Here is a 15,320-nt window from a genome sequence, read left to right on the forward strand (position 1 = left end):
ACTTATAAGATGGGGGGGGGGAAATTCCCCTTAGGGAAATTGGGACGTTGCAGGAATATAACAAATATAGAGAGCCATGTCAAATGATGCAGTATGAGAGAAAGTGAAACAGAACACTGTGATTTAAATCCATATGGTCACACAGTGGTAGAAATAGTTCTTAATTGAGCCTCCAGGTTCTTATAGAAATGTACAGTGTGAAAAAGTCAAGACTGTGTGTGCATGCCACTTGTATACTTTTCGCCTCAACAAATACAAATGCTTTAAGTCATCCAACTTTCCCTAACCTACCCTCATACTAATTAATTTGGTAACACTTTCCAATAAGGGTACATTAATTAAGGGTTATTGAATGATTCATGAGCATTAACTAGCCATTAATTAACAGTTAGCTAATATGTTCATCATCATTTACTAATGGTGTTCATGTTAAATATTATTTTGTAATAGTTAGTTAATGGTTATGGTTAGGATGAGTTAATGGCTAGGGTGAGCATAATAAACATTAACTATGGGCTTTAGTTCATGCTTATTATGCATTATCATCCATTAACTAACCATTAGTTAATGTACCCTTATTGTACAGTGTTACTTACGTTTATCATGCCAATTATTTGATTTGTATAACCACGTTAGTTTTAGCCGCATATTTTCAATATATTGAAACAGAGAGGAAAGTCCCTCAAAGATAACCTTTCTCTCATCATTTCACTTTAAAAGGCCTCTCCTTGGTACAGCATTAACGTTTTGAATAATAATCCTGGCACCTGCATATCAGTCTCGTATGTAAACAGCTCACAGGTAGCCGCGTAGACATCCATCAAAGTCACTTATGGTATAAATCATGTCCACCCCGTGCACTGCTGCAAAAGACAGATAGGAATATGCATGGCTTATGATGCCATAAAGCCAGAGGACTGTCTTTAGCCCGAGCATTTTGCTCTTGATGTCTTTTTTTCATCCCATGGAACAATCAGGGAGATTGCTGCCTATTCTTCCCTCTGAGTCCATCAATAACAATGAGAGAAGTGTCAACCACTGATTAGGCTTTCATATTGAAAGTGAGGCAGGGATGTGTGTGTGTGTGTGTGTGTGTGTGTGTGTGCTCGTGTGTGTGTGTGTGTGTGTGTGTGTGTGTGTGTGTGTGTGTGTGTGTGTGTGTGTGTGTGCGCGTGCGTGCGTGCGTGCGTGTGTGTGTGCGCTCGCGCACTCGTGTGTGTGTGTGTGTGTGTGTGTGTGTGTGTGTGTGTGTGTGTGTGCGTGCGTGCGCGCGCGTGCGTGCGTGGGTGCACATTTCTTATTATAAAATAAATGAGACCACAAGAGGTCTCATTTTTTTCCTTCTGAAAAATGGATTTCGGTCAGTCATTGCGACCTTCCTTCCCAGTAGTGAAAATTAGGCGGTGGTAGAAAGCAAGTTGAGCTTAAATGAACTGCATGTCCTCCATCCATCTACTACTGCTGCCTATCTTCTACTTTATAACACAGTCTCTGAAGAGGGATCTGATGCTGTGCTATAAAGTAGTTCTGTTTCAGTCACTATACTGCAGGTACTGTACCAAGATGACATTATTAAAATGCCACGCTATTCAGTAACCACACACATTGAATGGCATTTAAATAATTCATTTCAGTAATTTACTGGAATTAACATAATGCCACATTGCACCTGTGTTGGTCGTGCATTATGCAAATCTTGATTTTAGTACGCCTGTAATAAAGACGTGTACTTTAGGTCAGGCCATGCAAAATACGGGTAACACCCAATTGAGTCGGCGTGTCTTCGGAGAGGTGGCAGTGAGTCAAACAAGTTTGCAAAGTGATAGGTTTGGCTATTGCACATGGCGAGAATCTCTTCTGCCAATTGCCAAACAATGATTTGCTTTAGTGAGACTGAAGAAAGTAAGTCAGGCAATTAGGGGTATTCTGTCCAAGAATAGCAGCATTCCAAATTCCAGAAGTGGACGTTATTTGTAGATACTTTATGTTTTCCACCCAATCATCATATAGGTGAAATCAAGTGCCACGTTTTTGCCGCAAGCAGATGTTGATCCAGTTTATTCTCTCATTTATTAATGGAGCATAAATAAGCATAAATACATGGAAACAGTTCAATGGGCCACTTCTCAGCGACTGAACCCAAAGAGGATCAACGATTCACTGGAAAATGTATTCAGGTGCAAAACGACTAGCATTTCAACGCTTCAACAAAGCATAAATACATCTTTGAACATTTCCAGGAAGCAAGTTATGTATTTCATTTTGGCAACTTTCAATTTTGTGGCCGCGTAATGCCCTTTCTGATGAGAGGTGTGCTTGAGGTCTGGTTAGAATCAATGCCAAAATATCCTTGGCTTGATGATCGTCGACAGTTTTTTGTTAAATTAGTGTTGATTCTTCTGCTGACTTCTCCAAGCAATAGCATCAGACCTGCTTTGCAAATACAAAAATTTTAATAATATGACAGCAAATAATCGTGTCAAAATATTAACAACAGCTTTGTTGCTATGCTATGCTGTCTTAACAGAGCGAGAGAGACGAGCAGACACACACACACACACACACACACACACACACACACACACACACACACACACACACACACACACACACACACAGACAGACAGGGAAAGAGAGGGGGGGGGAGCAAGATATAGGTCCCCTAGGCTTTCCTAATTATTGCCTGATCACAAGTCTCTCTTGCTGAGAAAACAAATAAACGTTCCGACAGCTTTGATAGGAGGGATTTGAAGAAAGTGAAAAAGACGGAAGATAATAATAGTAAGTTAGTCGCTGATGGGGAAAAGTACAGTGAGCTGTCCGCATTGTTTCTACAAGGACAGCAGTGAACAGATGAAGCTTTGGCGGCTGTTGGAGAACAATATAAGCAGCCAGTTTCCACGGGCTTTTTCTCCTGTAGAGGAGAGCTGCTGGCTGGCGTGGCGAAATGCACGTTCCTGTGTGAGTGAACCCAACTGTGACTCACGCACGAAATTGCGGTCCTTGGCCAGTAGGCGTGCTGTGTGAAGAAGCCAATTCAGGGTGGAATTCCATTTGACCTTTGACCTTTGAGATTGCCACATTTTTCAAGGAAATGGAGGGATTTTTTTTTTGCGGAATTGAATTCCCAATGTGTCTCACATGTCCCCTTAAAAAAGCATTTTTAGAATAATTTTTTTTAGAAGAATTTAGCCTCGAGTGTAGGCTTCATAAAAGTGAATAATTGCCAGTTTAATGTAATCATATGTACAAAGTCAATGAGGCTGCGCACATGCATTCAATTATATATATTATTCTATCTGCCCCTGCCTCCTATCAGATTTTGAACGATGAGAGAAAATGTATGAATCATTCATGTTTGCCAGAAAATAAGAAAGATATAGGCTAGTTAGATTTATATACCCGCGATGAGTCCATCTGTTATCTTCAAGTCATGCAGAGGAAACTAGATTGTTGTTGCTGTTCCATTGTCTCTGATAGAGCCTGATGCAATTCACTTCACTCCATTTAAACCATCTATCTATGCAATGTAGCCGACTGTGTGCATCCAAAGTGGGAATTGGCAACGTGTCAGGAGGTGCCTGGAATGTATGTGAAACCACACATCAGGAGGTGCCTGGAATGTATGTGAAACCACACATCAGGTGTCAGGAGGTGCCTGGAATGTATGTGAAACCACACATCAGGAGGTGCCTGGAATGTATGTGAAACCACACATCAGGAGGTGCCTGGAATGTATGTGAAACCACACATCAGGAGGTGCCTGGAATGTATGTGAAACCACACATCAGGTGCACAACTGCCCGAGAGATGTTTAATCCTGCAGATAAGTCGGGAGCAGCGGGTGCCCTGGGAGAGTTGTTGCTTTCCAGCACAGTGAGCTACCTGCCTGGTGATCCAGACAGATCTATGGTCTTATATTGGAGATGTGTGTGAGGCGGCGTGCATGGAGGGCTTCAGAGGGCGAGGGAAAGGTTTGGGCTGCGTGGAAACAGCATCAACATGATCACACCCCCCCGGCCCCCCGTGATCCCTTCCTTCCACCTCCTCCCCCTCCTCCTCTTGCGCTCAAACGAGCTGCCACTTTTCTTCACACTAATTAACGAGCAGGGTGGTGATTAGTCAGGAAGCAGCGCTGCCCCACCCCTCCGTCACTCTCCAGACACGGAGGTGTGTTTTGTCTGGAACATGTGTTAAAAGCAGCTGGGTCACAAACAGTTCTGGTGCAGCGCGGGGGGGGGGGGGGGTGAACAGGCTCAGAGAGTATATACCTGATGTTCATACTGGAGGATATAAATACACATCTCTGAGATGGCTGTCGTATGTGCTCCACTCCCCACACACATCCGGCTTCACTGTCAGATCGTTTCTATTGAGGCACAGCAACACAAGTACAAGCTCTTGTTCTCACATTCCCCTCATCCAAGATACACACACACACACACACACACACACACACACACACACACACTCCAAGCGTATCATTATCTCCCATTGTTTATCGTGCATCCAGGCATTCCACTCCACATTCACGCAGACACATTTACAAAGTATTGTGTGCGTCTCATTGAAGGATGGCTGAGCTTGTTTCACACTGCTACATTGACAGCATGGGAGAGGAGAGATGGAGGCTTAGACAAACAGAAAGCCAGCTCAGACGTAAACAGATAGCCGCCCGCCAGACAGACATCTTGCCTTCGGGGTTTGTGATTCAGAATACTAACAAGACATGGCAGCGGCGCGCAAGCAGGCCCAGGGAATGATGATGGTGTGATCCGGGGCGGAGCCAAGCGGGAGCGGGGGTGGGGGTGCCACTGCTTACCCACTTGGAATCTGATTGGCCCGCACCTAAATCCCGCCCTCAATTTTCTCATGCGTCATTGGGCTGTTTTTACCCAAATTGAGACATTGACATTGCATCAAATGGGGGAATGCATGTGTTTTATACCTAAACAAGGCACCCGTTTAGCTGTTTTTTTTAAACAGAGATCCTGAACATAAGGATGCTGCTTATTTTCTGGAATTATTTATTTCTGGAGAAAAAAAAGATTGTTATGATATTTCTGCTATATTTAATAGTGGAGAATGGGAGTGATCAATGTCTATGTCTGACCATTAATATGCATTATGATGCAAAGCTAATAGGTTGCTACAAATACTTCTATACTATGTAGTGAGCACTATGTAGTGAGCACTATGTAGTGAGCACTATGTAGTGAGCACTATGTAGTGAGCACAGTCGCCCCAAGAGTTATGATGTTGCCTTCATGAGCATGCATCTTCTTTATTTTCACCCGTCATGCAGTTTCATCCTGGGTCACAGAGGACACATAGATGATTGCCTGAGAACTGAACATAAAAAGCTGTAGACACAACAAACACTGAAATACAATCACCGTTTTTGCCCTCTGGTTCCCGAACTAATGTGATATCAACCGAGTTCAGTTTACACAGACACAATGTATTCAGTTTGTTTTGTTTTTTGGCTCCGTTTACACAGTTGCATTCTGGTTGTTTTTTTGGCTCTTCTTCACGCCAGTTCAAGCCAAGCTGAGTAAGCTTGAACAGGATGCGTTGGCCTGTCACTCATCCAGTATGTGTAGGAACTGGACAGATATCGATGGATAATACGGCCGCATTACAATAGATCACCGAGTGACAGAGTCAAGAAAATATAGTCAATTCTGACGCATCACTCGGTCATGCACAAGTTTGTGTACAAACCGATGCATCAAAGCAAACACCCAATTGTCTCTCCTAAGCCTTGAAAGAACAGTGTGAAGAATCAGCTCATTTTGGTACGAGCATCAAAGTCAATGCAATAATCATGAATACATTCTGTAGCAATTCTGTTGTTTCTTTACAGGGAATTCTCACAATTTTACATTGGTCTCATGGCCAATTTAGAAAAGCAAATGGAATCCATAAATAATGTGAAGAAAATCATTGACTATATCCCTCTTGGCAATCTACTTTGTTTAAACAGTAAACACTGAAAGGCTCAAGGCTAGCTTAAACTTGAAGTATTGGAATTGGTATCAGAAGTGCAAAAAATGACACCTCGCCAGTCAGCACTCATGTCACAACACACCTGGATGATGTCACAACACACCTGGATGATTCATTCATTCATTAAACCAGTCAGCACTCATGTCACAACACACCTGGATGATTCATTCATTCATTAAACCAGTCAGCACTCATGTCACAACACACCTGGATGATTCATTCATTCATTAAACCAGTCAGCACTCATGTCACAACACACCTGGATGATTCATTCATTCATTAAACCAGTCAGCACTCATGTCACAACACACCTGGATGATTCATTCATTCATTAAACCAGTCAGCACTCATGTCACAACACACCTGGATGATTCATTCATTCATTAAACCAGTCAGCACTCATGTCACAACACACCTGGATGATTCATTCATTCATTAAACCAGTCAGCACTCATGTCACAACACACCTGGATGATTCATTCATTCATTAAACCAGTCAGCACTCATGTCACAACACACCTGGATGATTCATTCATTCATTAAACCAGTCAGCACTCATGTCACAACACACCTGGATGATTCATTCATTCATTAAACCAGTCAGCACTCATGTCACAACACACCTGGATGATTCATTCATTCATTAAACCAGTCAGCACTCATGTCACAACACACCTGGATGATTCATTCATTCATTAAACCAGTCAGCACTCATGTCACAACACACCTGGATGATTCATTCATTCATTAAACCAGTCAGCACTCATGTCACAACACACCTGGATGATTCATTCATTCATTAAACCAGTCAGCACTCATGTCACAACACACCTGGATGATTCATTCATTCATTAAACCAGTCAGCACTCATGTCACAACACACCTGGATGATTCATTCATTCATTAAACCAGTCAGCACTCATGTCACAACACACCTGGATGATTCATTCATTCATTAAACCAGTCAGCACTCATGTCACAACACACCTGGATGATTCATTCATTCATTAAACCAGTCAGCACTCATGTCACAACACACCTGGATGATTCATTCATTCATTAAACCAGTCAGCACTCATGTCACAACACACCTGGATGATTCATTCATTCATTAAACCAGTCAGCACTCATGTCACAACACACCTGGATGATTCATTCATTCATTAAACCAGTCAGCACTCATGTCACAACACACCTGGATGATTCATTCATTCATTAAACCAGTCAGCACTCATGTCACAACACACCTGGATGATTCATTCATTCATTAAACCAGTCAGCACTCATGTCACAACACACCTGGATGATTCATTCATTCATTAAACCAGTCAGCACTCATGTCACAACACACCTGGATGATTCATTCATTCATTAAACCAGTCAGCACTCATGTCACAACACACCTGGATGATTCATTCATTCATTAAACCAGTCAGCACTCATGTCACAACACACCTGGATGATTCATTCATTCATTAAACCAGTCAGCACTCATGTCACAACACACCTGGATGATTCATTCATTCATTAAACCAGTCAGCACTCATGTCACAACACACCTGGATGATTCATTCATTCATTAAACCAGTCAGCACTCATGTCACAACACACCTGGATGATTCATTCATTCATTAAACCAGTCAGCACTCATGTCACAACACACCTGGATGATTCATTAATTCATTAAACCAGTCAGCACTCATGTCACAACACACCTGGATGATTCATTCATTCATTAAACCAGTCAGCACTCATGTCACAACACACCTGGATGATTCATTCATTCATTAAACCAGTCAGCACTCATGTCACAACACACCTGGATGATTCATTCATTCATTAAACCAGTCAGCACTCATGTCACAACACACCTGGATGATTCATTCATTCATTAAACCAGTCAGCACTCATGTCACAACACACCTGGATGATTCATTCATTCATTAAACCAGTCAGCACTCATGTCACAACACACCTGGATGATTCATTCATTCATTAAACCAGTCAGCACTCATGTCACAACACACCTGGATGATTCATTCATTCATTCATTAAACCAGTCAGCACTCATGTCACAACACACCTGGATGATTCATTCATTCATTAAACCAGTCAGCACTCATGTCACAACACACCTGGATGATTCATTCATTCATTAAACCAGTCAGCACTCATGTCACAACACACCTGGATGATTCATTCATTCATTAAACCAGTCAGCACTCATGTCACAACACACCTGGATGATTCATTCATTCATTAAACCAGTCAGCACTCATGTCACAACACACCTGGATGATTCATTCATTCATTAAACCAGTCAGCACTCATGTCACAACACACCTGGATGATTCATTCATTCATTAAACCAGTCAGCACTCATGTCACAACACACCTGGATGATTCATTCATTCATTAAACCAGTCAGCACTCATGTCACAACACACCTGGATGATTCATTCATTCATTAAACCAGTCAGCACTCATGTCACAACACACCTGGATGATTCATTCATTCATTAAACCAGTCAGCACTCATGTCACAACACACCTGGATGATTCATTCATTCATTAAACCAGTCAGCACTCATGTCACAACACACCTGGATGATTCATTCATTCATTAAGAATGGCGGAAATATAAATATAAAAAGTATGAGCACATGATTGTTGAATTATCATTACATGAGATTACAATGAGTGTCAACTGATTTGTTGAAATGACTTGAGAGCATACATACAGCATGCTTGAAGGATGCAGCTAAAAATCTTACTGTTTAAAAAAAAAAGCTCTCAAATGTCCTAATCTTTGTAGATAGGGTATTTGACAATAGCTGAGGTAGGGATTCATTTTGAAAAATTTCCATAATCGAAAATCGGGGGAAATTAACGATCAATTATCGATTATCGATCATATTAATAATATATATATATATATATATATATATATATATATATATATTTATTTATTTTTTACAAAATGAATGCCTATGGCAGAAAATACGAAAGACAACGTGTTCTCCTCAATGAACTCTTTATTTCAATGTGTCTCCTCTCCAAAACTCTGCTGTCCCCGGCGCATGCCGGTGTGAATTCCCCATGTTTAAAACAGTTTTGTTGGCACAAAGGCCCGTGCCCAGCCAGAAAACTAGAGACTATATGAAGCTCCACCTCACGTTAGTCGGCTGTGCAATGGAGTGGGGCGAGGAGGAACGAATCCTACCCAAACCTAGTCCGCAAAAAAAAACAATTAATTAATAATAACAATAATCGATAAGAATTCCACATGATCGATTCCATTCCTTAACGATCAATTATCGATTTTCGATAACTGATGAACATCCCTAAGCTGAGGGATCTGCAGGCATCAGCTGTGCACGGATATTTGACGACAATGGCAAAATGGCTGCTTTGTGTCAGGACTTTGTTTATGAGTGTTCCTTCTCTTCCGCTGTAGATCTTTAGGTTGTTTGCACCGTGCCAACCAACCACCTCTCGTTGCCACTGCCCCCATTTCGTCCAGTGGGACCTGGCATTCCTGTCACTCATGTGTAATCAGTGAGGTTGCAGGCGCTGCTTTAGGCCTGCCCAACTATCTTCCCTCTGCTCTCTTTCTTCTCAGCCCACCCTTCTCCACAGTTCCTCTGTACAGTATCTCCCTCTGCTCAGTCAGTCGGCACTCAGCTCTCCCGGTCCGTTCACTCCTCCGTTTCGTCTGGGTTTCTTGTTCTGTACTACTTCAGTTTCTCCTTATCTCAAGGTCTTTTCTGCTGATAGTTCATGCCGTACTTGATTGCTTTCTGCTTAGGGTGTCTTCAGATCTAAAATCTCCCCTCTCTCTCCCTCTCTCACAGGTGTAAGGAGGGCTATCACGGACTACGCTGTGACCAGTTTGTACCCAAGACAGATGCAATCTTGTCAGACCCAAGTACGCTCCATTTTCTATTTTCCTCCCACAGTATGTGTATTGATCTGACCAAGTAAAAACAAATCCATATGAAGTGTGTGTGTGTGTGTGTGTGTGTGTGTGTGTGTGTGTGTGTGTGTGTGTGTGTGTGTGTGTGTGTGTGTGTGTGTGTGTGTGTGTGTGCTACGTGCCCTTGAATGAAACTATTACTGGATCTGTCAAGATTTATATTTATATAATCTAAATGAATTGAGATCAGCTTCAAATTAACCCTTTGCAGCACAGCATTCTGGTGTTTTGGGGAAAACCGATCCTAATACTGTTTTAAGAACTAACATCTAATAATAATATCCTCTTGATTTGATATAATCCCAGATTGACATTATATGCTCAAATGTATTATTCTTCTGCAGTAAAACGGTTGTGTGGCCATTCATCTTTGTGGCACCAGACCCGCTCCCACCATCCACATCCCCCTAGCTATACTCCCCCTACCCACTCCTCCAATCCTGACTCTCTAGCACCTTCCTACCACCCATGCAATGGTTTCTCCCTATTTTGTCAAACTTTGGTATGATGCTGGTTATTATTATTAATTATTATTAATTAATTAATTAAACCGGACGGACAACCCCACCCCCCCCACACACACACAGATTTGTGGGTAGCGCTGTTTGTTATACCGGAGCACACCTATGATGCGAGCAAGAGTGCACATCATCATACACGCTTAAGTTGTGGCTCGTTTCAAAGGTTACCGAACTACGGCGGCAAGTTTACTATATAGCTACATTAGTCAACTATAACTGACCACACGACCAAATGATGATTATTATATATGATGATTATATGAATATGAAAATACTGTAGGTGGTGACGGGCGCACCCGCACATACAACATTCCTTTCTGCGCATTTAGGCCTTTTAGTGTAGGTTAACTCATTGAGTGCCATGGACGTCCTTCGACGTCCAATTAAATAGTGACGTAGAGTGCCACGGACGTTTAAAAAACTATTAAAGACCCACCTGTTTAGACAGGCCTTTTAGTCATTCATAGCCATTGTTTCTACCTGTTCATGCTCTGTGTATGTTCTTATGTTTTTGCCTTTTTCTTGTATTATTCCTGCACTTATATTTCTGTGTTGCTATTTTAATGTGTAAAGCACTCTGTGCATTCGTGCTGGGAAGGGTGCTATATAAATAAAATTTTACTTACTTACTTACTTACTTACGTCCTTCGACGTCCAATGCGTTTTTTGACGGTGGGACGTCGATCAAAGCCTTCCGCAGCTCCTGTACAACTATAGTTGTACAAACATCCGCACTTTAAACCGTTTTATCCTGTCTTTTTAGTTCTTGAATTGGTTATTTATTTATGGTATAGCTGGTCTTTTATTTTATTGATTGATATGTTTAGTTCTAGTTTTTATTTTTTTATTTTGGTAAATTATAAACTGAGTTAGTAATTTATCTTTTAATGGAGTTGTATTAGTTTTAAATTATGTTCCCACTTGCACTTTTTTGTTACACGTATTTACGTTGTCTGTCTTGTCTCCATGGGGACCACAATGGAAATAAGCCTTCGGGCTTTGTTGTGTTTTTATCCTCGGTGATATGTTGTCTTATGTCCTGTTTTTTATCACCAAATAAAGTCAATCAATCAATCAATCAATCAATAGTAGCTATTGGAGGTCTATAACCTATTTTACAGAACCCTTAGGTGGCGACAGTGCTCTCCAGATTACAGAAATGTCAGGAATACACAGCCTGAAATAGCCTTGATCAAAGAGAACCCGCTCATGCTGCAGTCCAGAGCCATGTAGATTGTTCTGGCTGCAACTGACGGTGCGTGCGAACACAGTCAATCCGCGCACACAACTGAGTCCTTCTGCCTCTGTCTGTCTGTCAGCATAGTTTCTCCACATGATTAGCCGCTAGAAAAGCAGCAGCGCGACACTGAAAAGCCAAACCTTTCACTGCAGTCCGCGTGTGGCTTCTCCATGTTGCGCTGCCTGGGAGGCGGCGCACCAAAAGCATTCCGAAAATAGACGCTTGGTGCGAGGCTGTGTGTTACTAGTGTGGGGAGGAGTTTTCAGCTGAGGGGGGGGAGGGGGGGTGGGGCACGCAGGGCAGGACACAACTACACCACATCACTACATCAGAAAATATTATCTAGAGTCAGTGAATGTGCTTGAAATGCTGCATTTCACAAAAGGCTGAATATCTCAGCTTATAATTTGAAATGCCTGAAAACGCTGAAAACAACCTATCTTCTCCGGCTCATAACTAAAGAACGGAAAATGGTATCAATAAACTTTTTTTTGCTGATGATACAATAGAGTCTCCTTGTTCTTTTTGGTGTTCGGTGTTTACATAGTAATATCACACAATATTCTGTGGGCCTCGAGAAATCACTGAAAACGCTCTGAAAACTCTGGCACTGGGAGCGTCCGTTCTCCAAAAGTGGCTGGCACTCAATGAGTTAAAGGAGAATTTCGTTTTTTTTTAACCTGCAGCCCTCCTCACATTAATTATGATCTGACGACTCACCCAGTGCTCTCCGCAACGTTTTTGTCATCCTAGGCGTTGTTTTGAGATCAATAGCGTCGAAGCCAGTCCTAGAATGGAGCTCCGTGAGGGCCAAGTGGCAGCATGCTTTTCCTCCATTTAAATAGACAGTTTTATTCCCGTTCGCAGGACTTTCCTGACGAGAGTTGTGTCTCACTGACATTTTGACAGGCAAAAATGGGCTGCCTGTAACTAGTGAAAAGAGCCCGGGGGAGAAATGCAGTCTGATCGTTCCTTAGGGAACAGTTTATGACGATATGCGTCGAAAACGGGAATAAAACTGTCTATTTAAATGGAGGAAAAGCATGCTGCCACTTGGCCCTCACGGAGCTCCATTCTAGGACTGGCTTGGAGGCTATTAATCTCAAAACAACGCCTAGGACGACAAAAACGCTGCGGAGAGCACTGGGTGAGTCGTCAGATCATAATTAATGTGAGGAGAGGGCTGCAGGTAAAAAAAAAACGAAATTCTCCTTTAAATAGAAGGCTTGCAATCACATAACGGAGGAGCCACAGTAAAGAAATGTTCTATCATCAGCTATAGCCTATTTCACCTGTATCATTCATGAGTGATTTGACATTAAATGGATTCAAATCTGTCTATGTAATCTATCTGTCTATGTAGGTACAGTAGAGCCGCCGCACGTCTCATTAAATCATAATTATAACAGGAACCAAATCAATATCTGCCGTGCATACTGTATACAGTACTGTAGGCTATATTTTCCATAACAACAAATCACATGAAACGTTGCTGCCCTTGCTGCTGCGCAGACTGTAGGAGGAATACAATTTCATTCCAATGGCCATCGATATCTCACCAGATACGACGGCCGGGTGATAAAAAGCTAATATTGCTGTTTTATTTCAAACAAACTAAGTTTTGTATATAATCAAAAAAGGCTGAACTGAATTTTTACAGGTGCAGTGGAGGGCAGAGAGAAAATGTCAGGGAGGGCAGTTGATTTCTTTTTAATATCTCATAGTTTACCCCCATCCCACACCACGTTGGACATTCCAATCCCTATGAATGTGAGAAATTGTTGGGACAATAACAAAACATTGGCATTGTGAGCTTGTGTTTGTTGATTGGACTCAAATACAGTATATCACATTAGGCCTAGGTTTAGGTTTAGGTTTAGACGTGCTGCCATGCCAGATAAGTCCTGAATATAACATCCTATGGACACCTCATGAACTTTGACTATTACAGTCTTTCATCTGACTTTGCTTTAGTCTGTAGCTCAAGGAGGGAAAAGTCCCGACGTCTCTATGAAAAACACAGACCCTGGAGCCGTGGAAGCCTCATGACGTCTCTATGAAAAACACAGACCCTGGAGCCGTGGAAGCCTCATGACAGCTCGGGAGTCTAGTTAAAAAAAAAAAAAAAAAAGTAATAGTCAGAGGGACGGTGAAGAGAAGTCAGGATGCCCCAAGCAAGCCTTTCCCCCGGGGACTGTGGCTTTCCAAATTCACACTGTTTTATGGATCGCCTTGCTCTTCTGTAACTAACTCCCTTCTGTCTGATGCCAGCAGGCCCAGTGAGACTCCTCTAAAGGGGTCACAAGCTGGAGTCAGCAAACATGTTTGATGCTCCCTCACGGTATCCACTTTTCACTGGGGGATTCGTTGTGTCTTCTATTGCATTTTTTCTCTGTGCCATCAAACTTTTTAAACATTTTACAGTTTGTTGTTTTAGATAGGTTGAATATTGTTGCCTTCTGCACAAGAAATCTCACTTTGATGAGCTGCATTTTCAACAAATGAATAATTCACAACATTCCCATTAAGGCAAAAAGTCTGAAAAGGTGAAGTAGGCCTTCTGGATAGTTGAATAGATAATGCACGAATAGATAATACATGAATAGATATTTGTTTTGTTTGCTTTGTTATTGTTAGAAGAAAAAGTACTTTTCCTGGAGGAAATGTGGGGGCTTACATGTAACTGAAAGCAGTTCAAAGTGAAAGAATCACTTGATTATCAGCACACAGAAGAACACTGAACATTTAAATAAAACTATGCGAGCATTCAACTTTGAATTGAAATAAGTAAAACAATTATTTTGTCAATGGATTACTGGTAGTTTACCTTATAAGTGCATGAATATCAAAAAAGAAAAAAAGGTTTTCGTGTAATGTACAGTATCTAAGTAGCCGACTAGCATTTCACTATTCACAACTATGGGAAAAATAAAAGTTTAATATTTCAAAAAGTGATCGAACCGATGAATATATCCACACATCTCCTGCTGTGCTGAACATTTTGAAAGTTTGAATCGTCTCGTGCTGCGCGACAGTTGGTGTAATGTCACTGATCCCTGGGTACCTCCCATCACGTTTAAATTATACCTCCAGAAGAAGCATTATTAATAACCTCTTTTCTCACTATTATTACTAATGAGATGGCTCATCTTTGCTTGAAATGGCCCACTCAGCAGTTCAGACAGAAACAGCTCAACAGTAAGCTATATTAGGCAATAAGACTTGGAGCTGAAAACAGTGCACAGCCACCCACTCCTGCTGCCATAGCTCTCATGAAATATAACCCCTTTTTAATCATGAAATAGCTTTCTATACTTTGGAGCCCAACTGGTGTGTGCTTTCTTCTGACTGCTTTTCAAGTTCCCTGGGTGAAACAGCAGAGGATGTGGTTGCAATATCTATCCACAGCACATAACTCCCTTATGGCTGTCCAGCCCTGTTCAGCCTCAGCTGCTAGCTCATGTAGTGAGTTCTACAAAGTGTTGAGTATTGGATCTAAGTCAGGCTGACTATCTCTGCTGGGGCTGTAAGTTACTGGCTCACATTTGCTATTTCCTACTGCACGTTCCCCTAA

At 41.7% G+C, this 15,320-nt stretch overlaps 1 protein-coding gene across 1 annotated transcript in view; it reads left to right on the forward strand.

Moving 5' to 3' along the window:
* Window positions 1–15,320, forward strand: part of nrg3b (neuregulin 3b) — a gene marked incomplete at both ends in the record, with an annotated part of 395,235 nt that overhangs the window by 312,604 nt on the left and 67,311 nt on the right. Inside the window, 1 exon segment of the mRNA XM_083635071.1 lies at window positions 9,864–9,937. Coding sequence (XP_083491197.1) covers window positions 9,864–9,937 — 74 coding nt within the window.

Source organism: Poromitra crassiceps (genome assembly GCF_964638095.1).
Source record: "Poromitra crassiceps genome assembly, chromosome: 4".
Classification (NCBI taxonomy): Eukaryota; Metazoa; Chordata; class Actinopteri; order Beryciformes; family Melamphaidae; genus Poromitra; species Poromitra crassiceps.